This window comes from Pieris brassicae, chromosome 7 (genome assembly GCF_905147105.1).
Source record: "Pieris brassicae chromosome 7, ilPieBrab1.1, whole genome shotgun sequence".
Lineage (NCBI taxonomy): Eukaryota > Metazoa > Arthropoda > Insecta > Lepidoptera > Pieridae > Pieris > Pieris brassicae.
In genome coordinates this window covers 14,086,630-14,105,531 of record NC_059671.1, presented here as the reverse complement: position 1 = coordinate 14,105,531, position 18,902 = coordinate 14,086,630, and the positions used below count along the sequence as shown (strand labels likewise).

At 35.6% G+C, this 18,902-nt stretch overlaps 3 protein-coding genes across 4 annotated transcripts; 1 reads left to right on the top strand and 2 right to left on the bottom strand.

The window, feature by feature from the left end:
• The first annotated feature begins 445 nt into the window (after positions 1 to 445).
• On the top strand, positions 446 to 3,273 carry LOC123712049 (F-box/SPRY domain-containing protein 1). Its single transcript, XM_045664975.1, has 4 exons — positions 446 to 958; positions 1,080 to 1,353; positions 1,448 to 1,538; positions 1,614 to 3,273. The coding sequence occupies exons 1-4, from the start codon at positions 588 to 590 to the stop codon at positions 1,709 to 1,711; spliced, it is 834 nt and encodes a 277-aa protein (XP_045520931.1). The 5' UTR covers positions 446 to 587; the 3' UTR covers positions 1,712 to 3,273.
• An 81-nt stretch (positions 3,274 to 3,354) lies between these two features.
• On the bottom strand, positions 3,355 to 5,423 carry LOC123712048 (transmembrane protein 164). 2 transcript variants are annotated; one of them, XR_006754038.1, is made up of 7 exons: positions 5,059 to 5,423; positions 4,645 to 4,827; positions 4,420 to 4,536; positions 4,149 to 4,227; positions 3,960 to 4,060; positions 3,502 to 3,813; positions 3,355 to 3,470 (listed from the first exon to the last, which is right to left on the bottom strand). XR_006754038.1 is itself a non-coding variant. In XM_045664974.1 (6 exons), the coding sequence occupies exons 1-6, from the start codon at positions 5,191 to 5,193 to the stop codon at positions 3,577 to 3,579; spliced, it is 852 nt and encodes a 283-aa protein (XP_045520930.1). In that variant the 5' UTR covers positions 5,194 to 5,423; the 3' UTR covers positions 3,355 to 3,576. The 2 variants fall into 2 exon arrangements, 1 of the variants encoding a protein (XP_045520930.1); XM_045664974.1 differs by having other exon boundaries at positions 3,355 to 3,813.
• Positions 5,424 to 7,954: 2,531 nt separating this feature from the next.
• On the bottom strand, positions 7,955 to 18,887 carry LOC123712633 (collagen alpha-1(IV) chain). The gene is made up of 12 exons (XM_045665859.1): positions 18,781 to 18,887; positions 18,628 to 18,673; positions 15,338 to 15,700; positions 14,854 to 15,096; positions 14,561 to 14,782; positions 14,123 to 14,428; positions 13,511 to 13,978; positions 13,056 to 13,439; positions 12,448 to 12,904; positions 10,857 to 12,374; positions 9,225 to 10,456; positions 7,955 to 8,726 (listed from the first exon to the last, which is right to left on the bottom strand). The coding sequence occupies exons 1-12, from the start codon at positions 18,798 to 18,800 to the stop codon at positions 8,469 to 8,471; spliced, it is 5,517 nt and encodes a 1,838-aa protein (XP_045521815.1). The 5' UTR covers positions 18,801 to 18,887; the 3' UTR covers positions 7,955 to 8,468.
• Between the last annotated feature and the right edge of the window lie 15 nt (positions 18,888 to 18,902).

Below are 18,902 nucleotides of genomic sequence, written 5' to 3'. Positions count from 1 at the left end.
TATTATTATTAAGATTCCCCTAATCTTACCTATTTTTTTAATGGATATTTTTGAAGAGCTTGAAGAGCACTAAGTTAATCTGTGAATATGATTGATTTCTTAAGATTCTTATTCAATACTAGTTTTAAAGCTTTGAGGACTGATTAGAGGCATCTGTGAATATGTAGCATGGCAGTGTTGTTCACAGAAATAATTAAAAGTAATGCTTGCGTGGGAATTGCTTTTATTTATACCAATATTAAATCTAATGTCTGGAGAACTATTTATAGATTCAAAAATAATTCGAATTCTAAGCCAAACCTAGGGATGCGTTAACATATTCTATGCATGGATTTTCGTTTCGATACCTAGTCTGTCCTTAAAATAATAGGACTATAGTTACTATTCTGATTACTGAATACCTCGTTGATCGGTCTCTATTCTCTGTGGTACTCTCTAATTCATCTGTTATAATATGATTATGGTGTTATAGTTACAATTATTTACTGAAAAATAAATAGTGAAGTTTTATGCCTGTATAAAAGTAAAACATAAGAAATCGCTACAGCGTTCTTTTTTATTAAAAGTGGGTTATAAAGTTATGTTCAATGTATATCAAACAAGTTATCTGTAACTGTAATATTAATATGATGAATGGTTATGATTTAAGCAATGATTATGTTATTGCTGAACTTGTTAAAGACCAAATTTTAGAAAATATTTTCTCTTTTCTCAACTTGAAAGATTTGAAGAATTGCATGTTAGTATGCAAAACATGGTTTAGAATTCTCGGTGACGAAAACAACGAATTGTGGCGGTTTCACTGCATCAGAAGGTTGTCTGAGGAAGTGTTGAGATCTGACTTACTTTCAAATTTACCTACATATAAAACTAAGTTAAGAGCATACCTTCATGCATGGAGCCCTAATGACTGTTCACGAAATATTTACATTAAACCAAATGGATTCACTCTTCACAGGTATCATTTGTCTTTGCTTGGTAATAACAACAATAATTTGTACAAGTATTGAATTGTTGGTTCTGTATTTTAATTAATTATGGAAATTTATGTAACATAACAGGAGATTGTTTTATTCTAGAAATCCAGTTGCCCAAAGTACAGATGCCTGTAGGGGAAAAATTGGGTTTAGTCGAGGAAGGCATGCATGGGAAGTTATTTGGGAGGGACCATTGGGTACTGTTGCTGTTATAGGAGTCTCAACTAAACAAGCACCATTGCAATGTCAAGGTTATGTGGGCTTACTAGGTTCTGATGAGTCCAGCTGGGGGTGGAATCTAGTTGATAATATATTGTTACATAATGGAGACACTCAAGGGGACTATCCCATGATGAACAACAGTCCAAAATATCAAGTAAGAGTTATATTTTACATTGTAGTGTTTAATTTGATATTTACAGAAAATACAATAGTTCAATTTTATATATCTTCCAAATACTATTTTTAAGGTTGGTGAACGAGTAAGAGTCATTTTGGATTGTGATTCAGGCACTTTATGTTTTGAAAAGAAATATGAATTTTTAGGAGTTGCATTCAGAAGTAAGTTGTTGAATATTATTTTAGATTATTTTTGTATTTACGTTATAGAATTAACATTTTAACAATATTTTGCAGATCTTCCTTTTAACACCAAATTATATCCAACAGTCTCGGCAGTGTATGGGAATACTGAAGTATCAATGGTGTATGTAGGATTACCTCTAGATGGCTGATGTAAAGTATAATGTTTAGTTTGCAAATTATTCTAGTCAATAGTGTGATTAATAGTTTAGTTATGTAAATATTTTTAAAAGTGTTGACACTGATGGTATTTTATTAAGCTTCACTCTATTTTCCATTAACTCCAGCATCAATTTAGGCAATACAATTTTTATGCTTTAAGAGCTTTTAAGCAGGATGTACAGAAACTATATTACTATGTACCTTTATTACATAGGATTTATATGCAATTATTTCCTTTGAGCCTTGTATAATATTATTTGCTACAATTTAATATTTGCATAATTGGGGTTGGATTTAGAAATACATCGCCTGATTTGATTGATACTGATTATGTAGGGACCTTGATTGTAACCCCTCCAAGTAATTTTGGCTGTTGGAGTTGCGTCTAAGTATAAAAAAAGAAATATAATTTTATGTATTGTATTGAAATTAGATCGAATGAAACATACATTTTATACTTTTTTCTTAATTATATTTCAAGCAGCGTGTATTTAAAAACATGTAAAACGAATCGCAAACCGCTATTATGAATGTAGATTTTGACAGATACAATCCGTTACTTTCAAGTTTACGTGTTTACTGAGTTTATTTTATTTGGATATTTTTGGAACTTTGCTATATTTTATAATAGAGGTAATTGTTTTATAGCACTATTAATTAATATTTACTTCATGTTAACTGTTACATTAATATTTATCTACATGTAAATAGGCCTTGGTTAAGTTAGGTCCCCATTTATGACAACATCGATTCAGTGTCCTCAGTTACTAGTCTGTTTTACCCCTAGAGTGTTATTTTAAATCTGTAGGCGCAGACATTGAGCAGCCCCCACCCGCTGTAACAAAGCATAGGCATAACATAAATAAAATACCTGTGCTTTGGTACGCAAGGGTCTCCAGCGCCGAATTTCCCGTAGCGTCTGAGCTGACCAAAAACCTATTATTATCTATTGTTAGGTTAGATTTATTTAGTTTTTTTAAAATAACTGTTTCCGTGAAAGTGCTTGGGGGTGATAACCCTACACCTCCTACTACCCCCCCTCCCACTCACAACCCCCATTTCGGGCACCATATTATTTCTAAATTGTTACCTACTACACTTAATTTTTTATATTCTGTTAAGGGTTAATTTCAGAAATAGTGGAAGGTTTTGCATCAAATCATTACTAATTGTTTTTAGTGCTCTATTCCTAGGCTAATCTACCTATATGTATTTTGTAAGTGCTTAATGTCCTAGTCATGACAATGTGGATAAGTTAGTAATATTTAAAATTGGTTTATATAATATGCTATCTCATAACTTATAATAATATATAATATAATACTTTTATGTAAGTACATTAACTGGAACATCTGGGATGGATGGTAGTGGCAAAAATATTTTTGTCTTGTGATGTATACATTCCTGTATTCTATTCCAAGTTCAATATGAATGTAAGTCTATTTTTTCTTTTTTTGCTTGTTATATTTTTTACACAGAAATAAAGTTTTACACAATGTATAACTACTACAAGTATAAATTACACCAATTTCAATAAAGTAATAAATAATGAGTTTTTTTAAAGAATATAATAAAGTTTTAAATAATACATTTCAGAATTATAAAATAATATACATATGATTAAAAGACCTCATAACGCTCAACATTTTAATTGTGAAATGTTTTTGTCATCAAACAAAGATCTCTGTGCGAAATTGAAAGCAATCGAGCGCATTTCTATTTAAATGAAAATTTAGCGCATTTCTAAATCTTGTGACTATCATGTGCTGAGTATATAGGCTTTGCCAAATATCACATTATGACGAACCTCCGCAATTTTTTTATCAGATCAGTGTTTTATACTGTTTCTTGTTTTCTATTCAACATGTTCTTTATGTTCTAAGATATTATCTAGTAAATTATCCTTCATCTTTGGTTTGACTTTAGTAGGTGGAAACTTTGTCAAGCAAAATTCTGCCATAAGGCAAAACAGTTTGCATAACATAGGGCACAAAATAGCTTGATGTAAAACTGCAGCTATGCGATACCAAGCGCCATCAAATGGATCTAATATTGCTGGACACAGCATATGGTTTAGGTTAACTTGTGCTGGCTGAAATAGAAACAAAATAGAATAGAAGAGTTGACATCTCTTTCTTCAATCCAATACTAATAACATACATTATTAAAGAAAAAAATATTTGTTTGTCTAATTTTATAATATACTAAAATACTAATGTATTTGAATATGTAACTTACTATGGCAATTATTTGTAAAATAATGAAGTGATATAGCAGATTAAGAGAATAACTAAATATAGCCCAATTGAAGTCCCAAAAGGGCTCTATGTTATAAACACCTGTAAAATAAACCATGATTAAAAATACTTATAAATATATTTATTATACTATGTAAGTATAATAAAAAAACTCTTATAAGTTACCCACCACCAATTCTGAGCAAATAATATGGTATCACAAACATCATTCCGTGTTGAATCCAATACAGTGCAGCTTCTGCAAGTATCTAAGGCAAATTGATAGATTGGTAGAGTATATAAATAATTTAGTTTACAATGTTTTTTCTTTATAATTATATTCATATCATAATACATCCAATATGTTATGGTCAGAAGTAAAAATGCTACTATGATTAAATGTAGCAATTACCATTCTTATATAATCTTTACTTATATTCATTTTGTTTATTTAAACTTACAGTTCTTGATGCAGTCTCCGGAAAGAGAAAAGCTAAAAGTGGTCCATTTAACAAATTTAAGTGAATTCTAAACAGAGTTGTAACTGTTTTACTAGGTGGTGCAGACAATAAGTATATCTGAAACCCAAATACATGGCTTTAAATTACTTGACCTTAATAAAGCAAATTTGGAAAATATGATTAATTACAATCAAATATTAGAATGGATTGCCTTATGATACTTACTTGAATTAATGTAGTAACATGGCATGGATTCAATAAGTATATTACAGTTCGTGATGCAAATTTGAAACCAATTTCCATTCCCCATAGTAAGGCAAGTAAAATCACTAGCAATCTCTTCCCACCTCTATCACTTTTAATATATGAATCTTCATTTGGAATGTTTAGCTTTGGATATGTTTTAGCCTTGGTAAAAAATTTAAATATTATATATGTGATATTATTAGAAAGTTTTACAACCTTAGTAACAAGTTTTCTTAAAATGTGTAAATCTAGGCTTAATTAAATTATAATTAGTATAATGCGTCAATTAAGTTATAAGGCTTCCCTTAGACAAAAACAACGGGATATTAATTGTTATATGGCTTCCCTTAGACAAAAGCAACGGGATATTAATTATTATAAGAAAATACTTACAATAACATATATACAAACACTTGTCACAATAATTGTTTCAATTACTTTTCGTTGCGTTGATAAAAAATGTGCGCATTCGGGGCCTACATTTCTTGGTACAGCTTTATTTGCCCCACTGTAAGCCCATTCAAACATTCTGATGTCGATTTTTTTATATTTTATAACTGAAGCATTATTAGTTAAAAATGACTTTATATGCGAATAGTACTTGAATAACAGTGGAATAATTTAGAATTTAAGAAATATCGGTATCCATATTATATCCCAATAATTAAATAAGATCTTCTATTTTACTGTACAATACTACTGAATTCTGGTTTCGCTCTTGAACGTCAACCGATCACCATAGACATATATCTTTCCCGCTTTGGTGACAAATCACAATGACATTAGTAAGTGTATATAAACTGGCCTTGAGTTTTTACGTTCAGAAACTCCACACTGTTTTAAGTACGTGTCAAACTGCTTATTAACATATCCAGTGCCATTATCAGATTGTATAAACTTAATTTTGTTACCTCAGTGTGTTCCCACTAACCTAACACACTTCCAAGGCACCTAGCCTTGTAAGCGTGTTATTGCCTTACTGTTGCCATTATTAGTTATAAAGGAAACTATTCTTTTACCTTTTATCTCTGCAGTGTAGCTACTCGTTAAGTTTTCTGGATGTACTATTTATTGTTTTAAATAAGTCTCACGTCAAATGAGACATGCAACCACTATCTAAAACCCATAAGTTTTAAAGTTTTTTATGATTTGTAAATAGGCACTGCATTATATAATTGTGTTTATGAGAAGAATCTTAGTCTTCGCATATTTACCTTTCTTTCTTCGTGTTTGTTTAAAGATATTTTCCTCTTTGTTTACAAACTTTACACGATGCATATAAAGCTTAATCTTGAATAGAGGATACAGGTTTGTTGTCATTGGTTATATTGGGAGTATGGCGAGCTTCATATTCTTCTAGTATTTTAATTTTTAGCTCTTCAGGCCTTCACATCTAGTGATTCAATAGCGACTCTGAAGTTATCGTACTCTTGCGACAGGCTGTATAGCATTAATATTGTTAAAAGGTCTTCGTTGATATCCATGTCTGCCAGTTTGTTAACTATATAACTATGAATTTGTTAAGATGACTTTGTATGTCTATCAAATTTAGTTAGTATTAGTTGTTTCAGTAAAAAGACTTTACGGGCAGGTAAGGACCTAAGCTAAAGCAAGGGCTTACAGCTTTTGCAGAAAGGCATGTTTTAATTTGGTTAAGCTCAGAGGGAAAAATGATTAGAATTAGTTCCGATCTAGCTTGTCTGTCACCTTCTGTTTCAGCTGCACTTGGATCCTTAGTCAAAAAATGTTCAATGTATTTCCATAATTTGTTTGTTACTAGGACTACTTCAGCCAGTAAAACCAATGCACCGTAGTTTTTTTTGTTAGAGGATCTATTCTTACGATTGACAATTTGTATTTCGCATTTTTTTTTACTAAAATCCTACCATGTAAAGTGTTAATAAGTCGATATGAGAGAAAGATCAGAATTTAAGATTTTATTTATATTAAGGTTGAAATAAATTTTTACTATTTTACAAAATACAATACTCCTAAGATTTTTTATTTCTATTTTTTTATAACAGGTATGTTACCAAGGCAACTTTTTGTATGGCAGTATATTTGTCGCAGTAAAGTAGTTAAATTAGGTATTTAATTGAATCTCTAGACAGTTAATAAAAAATCGATATTCAATCAAGTCGCTTAAGTTCCGTCAGACAAGTGAGTGAACGAAACGTTTAACGAGTTTCCTAAACGTTCTTAGGCAACAAGACTAACCTAACGTAACCATTTACAATAAAACAAAACATGGAATATCCAAGCTCTCAGTTCTTCACGATCACACCGAAAAACAATAACAAATGAAATAATCATGGCGGAGACTTGTTTTACATTGTTGATCAATACGCAGGCTTTCGGTCAGACAGATAGTTAAACGTTTTCGACGCTGCTATATTTAAATCAAAATGCTAGCGACTTGAGTGAATATCGACATTTAATTCACTGTCTAGAGATTAAATTAACTCTCTGATTTAACTACTTTACTGCGACATATACATACTTTTCAATCAGTATGGCTGTCGTCGTAATGGCTTAGCTCATGACTTTCTTGTATACCTACCACATAGATGAGCAGAGGCTTCAGTTGGAGGCGGAGGGGGAGGCGCTAGCGGTTAGTTTGGGTATAGCGAAAACCATCGATCAGGTGTGGCATAAAGCGCTTCTCTCAAAGTTTCCAGCCTATGGAAATAATGGCCCGATGCATGCATGCAACTCCAGCTTTCTGGCCTGAAGCAAGTTTTGATTTGAAACCCGTGAATGCGTGAGTCCCACAAGGCTGTTCCTTTTATATATACGATATTCCACTCTCCACGTTTATTGTTCCACAACTGAGAGCTATTTAAGACAGTTTTTGTCGCGAACTACAACTATGTGGTGCTAACAACTGAAGTATTGTCAAACCAATTCGACTTTACTTCGAGAAAAGAGCGTACCAACTATTAAAATGCTAGGAATGCGCTGGCGAGCCCTGTGACATTGAGTGTCCATGGAGACACACATTAGTGATCTTTTATTACTTGACATCAGGTGAGCCTGTTTGCCCCCTCGTATATAAAAAAAACTGTTATTGTATACCATACTCGAGCGCTCTATAACACTAAACCTTTTGTAGTGTAATCAGTAAAATAGTTTTTTTTACTTATAAGAGGTACCTACAGAGGCGGTAGGTTCTTTTAAAAAACAATTATTTTACATGCCATATAATTCTATTTCAATAAACAGACCGAATATTTTATGTTATAATATATTTAATAAAACCTTATAAGTAATCTATATTTAAACACAATATTTTATTAATCTATCTACAATGGCAGTGCTTACTATTAATTATTATTTTTGTTGTTTTAAATATATAAACAAAGGCTTCATTCTTAAAACATATTCTTGAACATTTTTTATGACACGATAAACAGAATATTCGTATGTATGTACAAGTAAAATCTTTATAGAAGATTGAAGATGCAAGGAGATGATTCATTTTCATTTTTAAAAGGCTTTATCATTTATTAAATATATACTGGCCAAACAATATAACAATACTTTACATAATTTTATACAGTCAATAACGAAACATGTTTATAACTATTAGGATATATTCTTTAATTATGGCTGAGAAATAAATATAGCGCCGTTTGAATATTAAAAATTATAGGTCTTAGACTAAACTTAAGATAAAAAGCTTTGGTGTATCGTAATTTTCGCAATTTTAGAAAGGGGACAATATCTGTAACTTCGCATTGTTTTTAATTTATAAAAATATTGTTTATTGTCCTAAATTTTTTAATTTATACTTAGTATGATTACTACGTGTTTTTAATACAAACTGCGCATCTAGAAACTCGTTGAAGTAAACGACCTGCTTTTAAGGTCTCTCGTTCGGGCATGTCGAACTGTTTATTGTCTTCGATAGTTGTCATCCAAAAACTGAGTTCATTGGCGAAGTGATGGCAAGTGCCTGCCTCACCGTTACATTCTATGAATGGTGTGGCTCGGAAGTCTTCAAGACATGACCCCGGACTTGCAAGTGCTTGTCCACCTCCATTACCTCCCGCTCCAGTATGCTGCAAAAATAATTCATTTCCACCACATTTAATAATGGTCGGTCAGATATATCTAGGCAAATATGGTGAACGAGAACGTATTTCATACAATAATCTTTTACCCGGGATATGCTTTACACGTAAAATAATCTGAGAATTTTACGTAAAGATAACTATATTTCTACTTGTATTATTAACAAAATATGCTTGATTTATTCGAGTATCGAAGGCGTATTGCGAAAAATATTGTACCTGTGTGGCATCAAACCATAGATCAATTGTTTGTAAATGAAGTTAAGTAAAATTTGCCTACTTTCTCCGTTCCGGAGGTGTTAAATCCAACCGGATAAAGCACCTTGTACGTTATTATTTTTGAAACGATCCGGCAAAAATATCATGCACGAAAATAATTTAGTTAAAAATAAATAAACAATACGCAGAGGTGAAGCTACATAATAATATATTTGTTTTATTTTAAGTCTTACTTATTTATTAGTAAAATTGGCAACATTTACTCACCATAACGAAACTGTATCCTATCCACAGAGAACTCCATCCAACCGGGCAACTGGGTATATCAAGTGTTTGACTGTGAACTGCTATAATATTAGCGGGAACTTCGCATACGACACATCTTGATATATGTTTCTTTATTTCATTATTTTCTACTGGCATCATAGGTATGGGGTTGTTAGTTGATAGCCAGTAGCTCCGATCGTTTCTACTTGCATAATTACACACGTCATTGAGATTACAGAATAGGAATGGCATTGTACTGAATTTGCGGACGCAGGAACCGGCGTGGCCCAAATCTTGATTGTGTGCTTTTTCGTTTCCATCAATATAGAGTAGAGAATATCCATCCCATAGCTTCACGTGACCCTGTTCACATTCTGGCACTATTTCAGTTTGACTATGTTTTACTAAAAGAATTCCCGTAAGATAATCTCTATTTTGACAAGGCGCGCCAGGAAGTCCTGGTGCACCCGGGAATCCAGTGCGACCTACTTCACCTCTTTCACCTTGGAACCCTTGTAATCCTTGTATTCCAGGAGGGCCTTGTGGGCCGTAAGGGCCTGGGAAACCTTGATCTCCTTTTTCACCTGGTAGACCGTCCAATCCTCTTGTTCCAGGAATACCATCCTGACCAGGAGCACCGTTAAAGCCAGGTGGTCCCCTAGGGCCAGGTTCTCCCTTTGCTCCATATACAACTATAGCTGCATCACCTTTGTCACCCTTGACACCTTCCATGCCTGGTACACCTATGCTACCTTGGAAACCTATTTCACCTTTATCACCTACTTCTCCTATTGGTCCTTGTTGACCATTTAACCCGTCAAACCCTCGATCTCCTTTTTCGCCTCTTTCTCCTTGTAAGCCAGGTAGACCAGGAACTCCTTGGTTTCCTTTTTCTCCTTGTGCACCAAATCCAATCGCACCTTTGTCTCCCTTTTCTCCCCTTTCACCGATGAGACCTGGAGGACCAATTGAACCAGGAGTTCCATCAAATCCTGGTGGCCCTGCAATACCTTCACGACCTTGATCTCCTTTCTCTCCTTGTGGGCCAGGTTGTCCTGGCGTTCCAGGGCGTCCTGTTTGACCCGGTAATCCGGGTAATCCTCGCTCTCCCATTTCTCCGGTTGCACCTGGCAAGCCACGCCCACCATGTTTACCTGGAATTCCTGGCAAGCCTTTTTCTCCTTTAATAGTTCGGCCAGATATGCCAACTGGTCCAGCTGGTCCAGTGTTACCTAAAATTTTACAAGTATTACGTGATCAACACATTCTCTTTAATATGAATCAATCCATAAATAAATATTTTGTAATAGGAACACATTTGTACATTACCTCAAGATGTAAAAATGACTACTTTATATATTTTTTTGGTATATGTAAAATAAAATAGTGTTAGTAAAGGAGCAATGATATAAAAAATATATATAATACACTTAAATTATCTTTATTCTGAACGTTTCACGGGGTTTTAGTTAATATGAAAGAAATATATATGATATCATTTATTTTTAGCTATATAAATGATTTATGAAATGTGGATTTTCAACGATGGTAAATCGTATTAAACATTTTTTTGTTAAAACTGAAAAACATTCAATAAGTAAAATTAAATTAAATTATCAGTGGATAAGTTACCTTTTTCACCTCTGGCACCAGTTTGCCCATAATCTCCTCTTTCACCAGTGAATCCTCGGTCTCCCTTTTCACCTTGTTGACCTTGCAGTCCATCTCGCCCAGGTTCACCTTTCTGGCCAGTTGGACCATTTAGTCCCGGGAGCCCTATATCTCCTTTGTCTCCTTTTACGTTAAGTGATGGTCCGGGAAGTCCCCTGTCTCCCTTTAGACCAGGATATCCTTGGTCTCCTACTAAGCCTGGTGGTCCGATCGGTCCTAGATCTCCTTTTTGTCCATCAATTCCATCCCTACCAGGAAAACCTCTTTCTCCCTTTCCTCCCTTAACACCTAGTAAACCAGGTAGACCAGCGTCACCCGCAGGACCAGGTAATCCATCTAATCCCGGTTGACCAGGTAAACCTGCATCTCCAGCTGGTCCCCTATCTCCTTTAGGACCGCTTATACCGGGAAAACCGCGACTACCCTTTTCACCTGGTTCACCAGCAACTCCAGGGTTTCCAGGAAAACCTATATCACCCTTTTCTCCCGAAAGTCCTGGAATCCCTATTCCAGAAACTCCAATATCTCCCTTATCTCCTTTTTGTCCATCTTGACCAGGTTGTCCGTCTAATCCTCTTACACCTGGAATACCTGGAAAACCTCTTTCTCCCTTTGCAGCAGCTCTACCTGGTTCACCTTTTTGTCCTAGTGGTCCGGGGAAACCTCTATCGCCTTTCTCACCCGTAAGTCCAGTTCTTCCTGGTAGCCCTGGGGGACCTTGGAAACCTTGATCTCCCTTTGGTCCTTCTATTCCAACGGGTCCTATTGGTCCAGGCAAACCTGGTTCTCCAGGATTACCTGAAAAACCTATTTCACCCTTATCACCTTTATCTCCAGGACTACCATCGTATCCCGTGGCACCCTTTAAGCCTGGACGACCTCGTGGACCTGGGAATCCCTTTGGACCTTCTATTCCTTGGATGCCTCTATCACCTTTTTGACCAGGTAGTCCAATAACGCCCGGATTTCCTGATTTACCTGGAAAACCTTGCTGACCCTTTGGTCCATCTCTTCCTGGTGTACCTGGTATTCCCGGAACTCCCGGGGGTCCGACTGGTCCTGGTTCTCCTTTTGAACCTACTAGTCCCGGAAATCCAAGGGAACCGGGAAAACCTCTATCCCCCTTTTCACCCGTTAAACCTACTGGTCCCATAGGCCCATCCTTACCAGGTGTACCAGGTATACCCCTTGGTCCACTGTCTCCTTTTTTACCCATAAATCCGGTTGGTCCAGGAGGTCCTGGCATTGACGGTCCAATTTCACCTTTATCTCCCTTTAAACCAGGAAGTCCTGGAAATCCTCTTGACCCTGTGTCACCAGGAGTACCAGGAAAACCCATCGATCCTAACTCCCCTTTATCTCCTTTGAGTCCTGGGTAACCTCGAGGACCAACAGGACCAGCACGTCCAGTTAATCCTTTTTGACCTTTATCTCCTGTCAATCCTGTGAAACCTCTGTCACCCTTTTCTCCAGGCATTCCTGAACAAAAAATTTATGAAATGAAAATAAGTTCACAAATTTAAAACGTTTCTTTGTCATACTCGTGTCTTACCTTGTGGGCCCTGAGGACCTGGTGCACCTTGATTGCCCTTTTCGCCTTTTGTCAATAATTGCAAGTAGTTTGGACACTGTCCAGGTTCACCTTTTAAACCACCTCTTCCTGATATACCTTTATCACCTTTGAATCCTTGAGATCCAAGCTCTCCTTTTTCTCCTTTAATCGACATTCCTTTGTTTCCTGGAACTCCTGGCGATCCATCACTTCCAGATATACCATCAATACCAGGTGTACCCATTCTACCCTGATCACCCTTAAACCCTGGCATTCCATTTAATCCACGGTCCCCTTTAGGTCCCATGATTCCTCTATCGCCCTTTGGTCCCATCAGCCCTTTTTCTCCTTGAGGACCTCTTTCTCCTGGAGGTCCTTTTACTAAATTAGAAGGTATAATTGCATCAGCTCCACTTTCTCCCGGTGGCCCCATGGGGCCCTCGTCTCCTCTATCACCCTAAAAAAAATTAGAAATGAATTGACACATTTGTCACATGACATACGATACGATTTACGATAAAACATAAAAATAGTTGTACAACCTATCAATAATGCAAAGTTATACTCATTATTTGAATTGAAATATAAAAATAAATTTTTTGACTCACTGGAGCTCCAACTGAACCTGGTAATCCGTTAAGTCCATCAGAGCCTCGTTCACCGGTCAAACCAACTGGACCAGAAGGACCTCTTTCACCCCTTTCTCCAGGTATACCATCAGATCCATGATCACCTTTCTGTCCTGGACCACCCGGCCAGCATTCATTACATCGTCCACCGATATTACCCTTTTCACCAGGATTACCCGGTAAACCGTCAAAGCCTGGACGACCTCTTTCACCCTTTTCACCTGGCATTCCCATTTCTCCTGGGCTGCCAGGTGTACCTAAAGTAGAATTTCCCGGAACACCTCTTAGGCCTTGATAACCATGTTCACCTTTTTGACCTCTTTCTCCAGGTAATCCTGGTACTCCAGGATTTCCTCTTTCGCCCTGAAAAACGAATTTTTTTAATAAAATTGTGTTTCGTTTAAATTTAATATTTATAAAAGTATAAATCTTACAGGAATTGAGAATCCATCTTCTCCTTTAGGACCACGTGGTCCAGTGGGTCCAATGGGGCCATCATAACCCCTTGGGCCTGTTTCACCCTGTAAACCATCTAGACCGGGTTCTCCTTTGTCACCTTTGTGACCAGCAGGTCCTTCTATACCAGGTGTACCTGGTTCACCTTGTCCCCCTGGAGGACCCATAGGGCCTGATAATCCTCTGTCTCCCGGCCTTCCGTCAGTTCCTGGAGCACCTGCAGGTCCCATGTATCCCCTTGGTCCAGTAGGACCAGGGGGGCCACGAGATCCTGTCCTTCCACCAGCTGGCCCAGGAATACCTTTTAACCCTCTTAAACCAGGTTGCCCATCTCTTCCAGGTTCTCCTTTAGAACCAGGCCGGCCTGGAAGACCCGGCAAGCCGTCGTTGCCTTGGTCACCTTTCTGCCCCATTGGGCCTGAGGGACCGAACATACCATCACGACCCTGTAAATTTCATTGAATTAATGTAGGGAATGCAACGGTAGTTTATATTACATTCATAACATTGATTATTATTAAAATATGGCTTATAGATATAAAATTAAAAAATATGTATATTAACAAAATATTGTTAAAATGTTTACTTACTCTCTCTCCTGGATTCCCTCTTATACCCTTTTCTCCTTTAATACCCATTTGTCCCGACAATCCTGGTTCACCCATGAGACCGGTATCTCCTTTTTCTCCTATTCTTCCAGGTTCCCCTTTATCACCCTTAGTCCCACTGTCTCCTTTGACACCCTTAATAGCGCCTTTGTTGTCGACAGAAACTAATGGTGCTGGTGGGCACCCAGGACCTCTATCACCCCTATCTCCTCTGTCACCTTTGTCTCCTTGAATCGATTGGCCTTTTGACCCTTTCGATCCTTTATCTCCCCTTAGACCAAGTGGGCCCTACAAAGTAATTTTATTACTTAAAATCAGTTTTCCTTTTTTCATTTTCACACATAATATCTAGATTATATAATCATTTTATTTATTAAACTAGTAGATATATTATTTTTGATAAAAAAACATTAATCATACCATAGGTCCCGTATTTCCCTTAGGTCCTGGAAGTCCATTAGCACCAGATAATCCAACCGGCCCTTGAGGTCCTTGCATACCATCAGCCCCTGGTTCTCCTTTTTGCCCTTTCGGGTACCTCCCCATATGAGCAGCTTGACCTTTGTCACCCTTGTCTCCTTTCGGTCCCGGTATTCCACGAGGTCCTTGTGATCCTTTGGACCCCATTATACCAGGATCTCCCTAAATGTTTACAAAACGAAAATGTTAAAAAAAAAATTACAATAATGAATGTCAAAATGACGATGACTTACATCGGTTCCATTACAACCGTCTCTTCCTGGGATTCCGGGTGCTCCGGAGTCTCCTTGAGGCCCTGGTGGTCCAGATAATCCAACAAAACCTTGAGCACCAGGTTTTCCCCTTTCTCCCTTAGGGCCTCGTGGACCTTGTGGACCCACTTGACCCTTTTGTCCTTTTGGACCTTGTGGACCTTCAGCACCTTCGTGTCCTGGAAGACCTCTCATCCCCGGTGATCCTTGATGTCCAGGAAATCCCTACATAATAATATTTTATTATATTTAATTAATCACTAAACAATAATTTATTGTTATAAAGTAAATATTTTGTTTGTATAAAAGACTTATATTCTTTTACTTTGCAAACAATTCAAAATTAACATATCATCAAAATATTGTCAGTGCGTCTTTTTATATATTTCAAGTATAAAGTTAAATTATAAATGATGTTCAGTGGATATCTTTTCTAAAATCTGACGTTAGTTGATAAATTGCCTACCCTGTTTCCTTTTTCTGCAAAACATTTAGGAACACAGCATCCGGGCGCAGTACAATTCCGTGTAATTTCATTAGGTGGCACTCGTTGATGAGTAACAGGATCGTAAACGGCAAAGTTATTACGAGGATAAGTTGATTGTGATTGGGAATAGGATTGTTGTGATTGTGAATAGGATGGCGGTGGGGGGTAGGAAGGTTGGGAAGGATAGGATGTTGGTTGTTGATAATACGGAGATGAGGGTTGGACCGGTGGTAAGTCTGGTCGGTTCGATAATCCTCTCGTTGGCCAGTATTCCGTCGGCGGCCACCGACTGGGATTTATATTGTTTTCTTCGATATCTCCCCTTGCATAAGGGTCATCTTGCTGCAATTGAGACATAAATGTTTAAAATAAAATATACTTTAAACCTGCAATTCACAAAGTGACTTAGGTGTTATTTGTAGCGTTACGAAGAGTTAATCGACGTGAACATATTTATATGTATGATACCTAATTTATGAATTTTTCCACGATTAACTATTTCACTGTCGTATGTTTTTTCTTAAACTATATATAGCTTTCTACGAAGTTAAGCTTTTATTAAGAATAATAGAAATTCGAGCAATGTATTTTTTTACTTACAAAATACAACAACTTGCTTTACAAAATATTTCGGTAATTGAATTCCAAACAATAAAAAAAGAACTCAAAGGGATGAAACTCGTAGTCCTGATTGCTTCCAAGTAATAAAATAGTTAAGTGGTAATAGGCATACTCTCCTAGAATTATTCAATCTGACTCCGTTAAGATAATCCCTACATATTAGAAGAAACCGTTTGTCTAGACAATAATTTATTCAAAAATTACAGCTTAAAAAGGGTAAAAAATGGAGATGCATCGACACGCCTTTTTGCCGATACTCTTATAGAAATATCGTCGATATACCAACGCTTATTGAATTAAAATTAAATTAAGGTAAAACATATCAATTTTGGTTCAACTTTTTAATTTTTATTAAAAACTATAAAGTCACAAACTTTATAATACGCGAGGATTTCTCGGGCATACATAGTTCGTACCTCGTTTGCAACGAACTAGATCAAACAAGATGCGCGTTTACGTTACGCATTGTCCAAACGCATTGTTTTATAATTATAATGAGTTTATACGTAAGCAACATTCGGATTGTATTTTTAAAAATAAAAGTTAATATGTATAATCTACAATAAAAGATAACAACATATTAACATAAGTCTTTACCAAAATGTGGCATGTTTGGGACAGCTGTAAGAATGTTAGTGAAATAATTGTTCAGTAATATGGATTTTTTTAAGTATCTGTTTTATATAATATATAAAACATATATGAATAATGCTCTATTAAATTAATATTCTGAAAATTGCGTATCAACGATTTCAATTAATAAATATGTTTATATAATAGTCGCGCGGTTGAGGTGGTTAAGTATATCAGTCATTACTAACCAAAACTTGAATCATTTAATCATGCTTAAACGTAGGTAAATATTTGTATTTACAATTTTTATAACCTACAAAGTAATAATAATAAAAAATACTTATTTTTTCGTAATTTATCTAACGTTGAGTAGATGTATATACAATAAATAAATCCGTGGCGCTACAACCTTCTCTATCTGTATTTGTTTTATGGTTATTTGTCTAATAGGTAATCAGCCTGTTGTGCCTGACATACGCTGTCGACTGTTTAGTCTAAGGCAAGCAGGTTTCCTCACGATGCTTTCCTTTACCGTTCGAACGTTGGACAGCGCGAAAGACAGTCCACTGGTACAGAGAAGGATGACCTCAAGGATGAAAGTCGCACGTTAAAGCTACTTGGACATCACTGCTCTTATATGCTATTACATATATATATATATATATATATATATATATATTAGAAAAGAGGAGTGAAACTGATAGACAAGAATAGAAATCAAAGGGATTTTGTGTAGTTTTCCATTTGGAATTGAATTTCTAAGTTTATATAACAGCTTCGAAGACTTCCAAATGAAATGAGACAATTGGAAAAAATTGTAGGAGGCTATCGCTCCGTCGTAGGCACATCTATAATATTAATACTTAATGTTTTTTTTAAATTATTATTACTCCTCCAGAGTGTTCGCGCAAGTGTATTGATGCAAAAAAACAAAGAGAATAGTTTCGCGCATCAATGCCCGAATCATTTTCCGGGAACTAATTAATGTTATATTGGATTTTGGGTGCGATAAGGGAACATGGGATTTCTATATTATTTTGTGTTTTGTTTTGAGTTTAGTAAATATTTAAATGTGTATTTTATGTTAGAGCTCTTAAATACTTAGGTTTTGTAGGTAAAAAAAAAACCTAAAATTGTCTTCCTTACATTGCTTGCCTGGAAGAGATCGCTAGAAAGCGATAAGGCCATCCGAAGACCTCCTTATTATAAAATATTTTAAATTTAATATTTGTTTAACCTTTGTTATAACAAAAGGAAATAAAAGTGTAACCTGTATTTAATTCATTTTTGCATATTTATTGAACATTTTTTTATATTAAATTATTCTAGTTTTATTTTAATTTTAATCAAATAAAGCTTAGGTGACTTAAATAAAAAAAGGACATAAATATATTATCGAATAAAAGGTTTTATTTAACTTCGGGGTCATTATTGTAATAAAAATAGATGTTTCAGAAGTCCGTTAAAGATGCGTAAAGACATTTCGCGTTTGTTATTTATTAAATAGACATTGAAGGATCTAGTTGATACGCGATATTTTGCCGAGCTAGCATTTTATAGTAAAACGATACTGTCTTACTCACACCTAACACATGAATACCTATTTATAATTTTAAAGGCGAATGTGTATGTGTTATGAAAAATTATATGAGATAATTGAGAAAATTATCTATAAATAAATTCCGAACATGAATTAGTAATTTATTAATTTAATATAATTCTATAAATTGTATTGTTTGCGCAATGATGTCGCTTTACATCCGAGTAATGATAAACTTTGTCGGTCGTCAGCTAAGTACATTTATGATATTGATATAAAGTAAGATACCTACTTCAATTTATAAAATATCTAGAAAGTTCTTTAAATTTTTAGTTCGCAATAATTTCATCGAGCTTTTTGTTAAACCAAATCGATTCAAGCTTGCAGTTTTAAGAAAATGCAAAAGGACGAAAGTGGCCGGGCGAGTTGGGACGCTCCTCCATTACACAAACATTCCCTAAATCCCGATCTTCTTTACACTATTACGAATTAAAATCGAAATTGATCACTTTAATAAAATAAAAAAATCACTTACCGGACTCGTCTTTACTCCTGAAAGGGGCACCAGCGCGGTTACCAACCTAATAATTTAATTATATTTAGTTAAAATTTATTTTTAAACTCTTAGATATTTTTAAAGAAAAAAATATAGAAGTTATTTTTAGGTAGTGAAATTATTAATTCTTACCAAAGTACGCGGACCGCCATGGCCCGGAGCGCGCTGCGCTTGTGTCGGGTGCGCGCGCGCCGTTTGAGCCGGGATACTAAGGAAAGCGGAGCCAGTGTTCGGGTGGCGGCCCCACGCCCCAC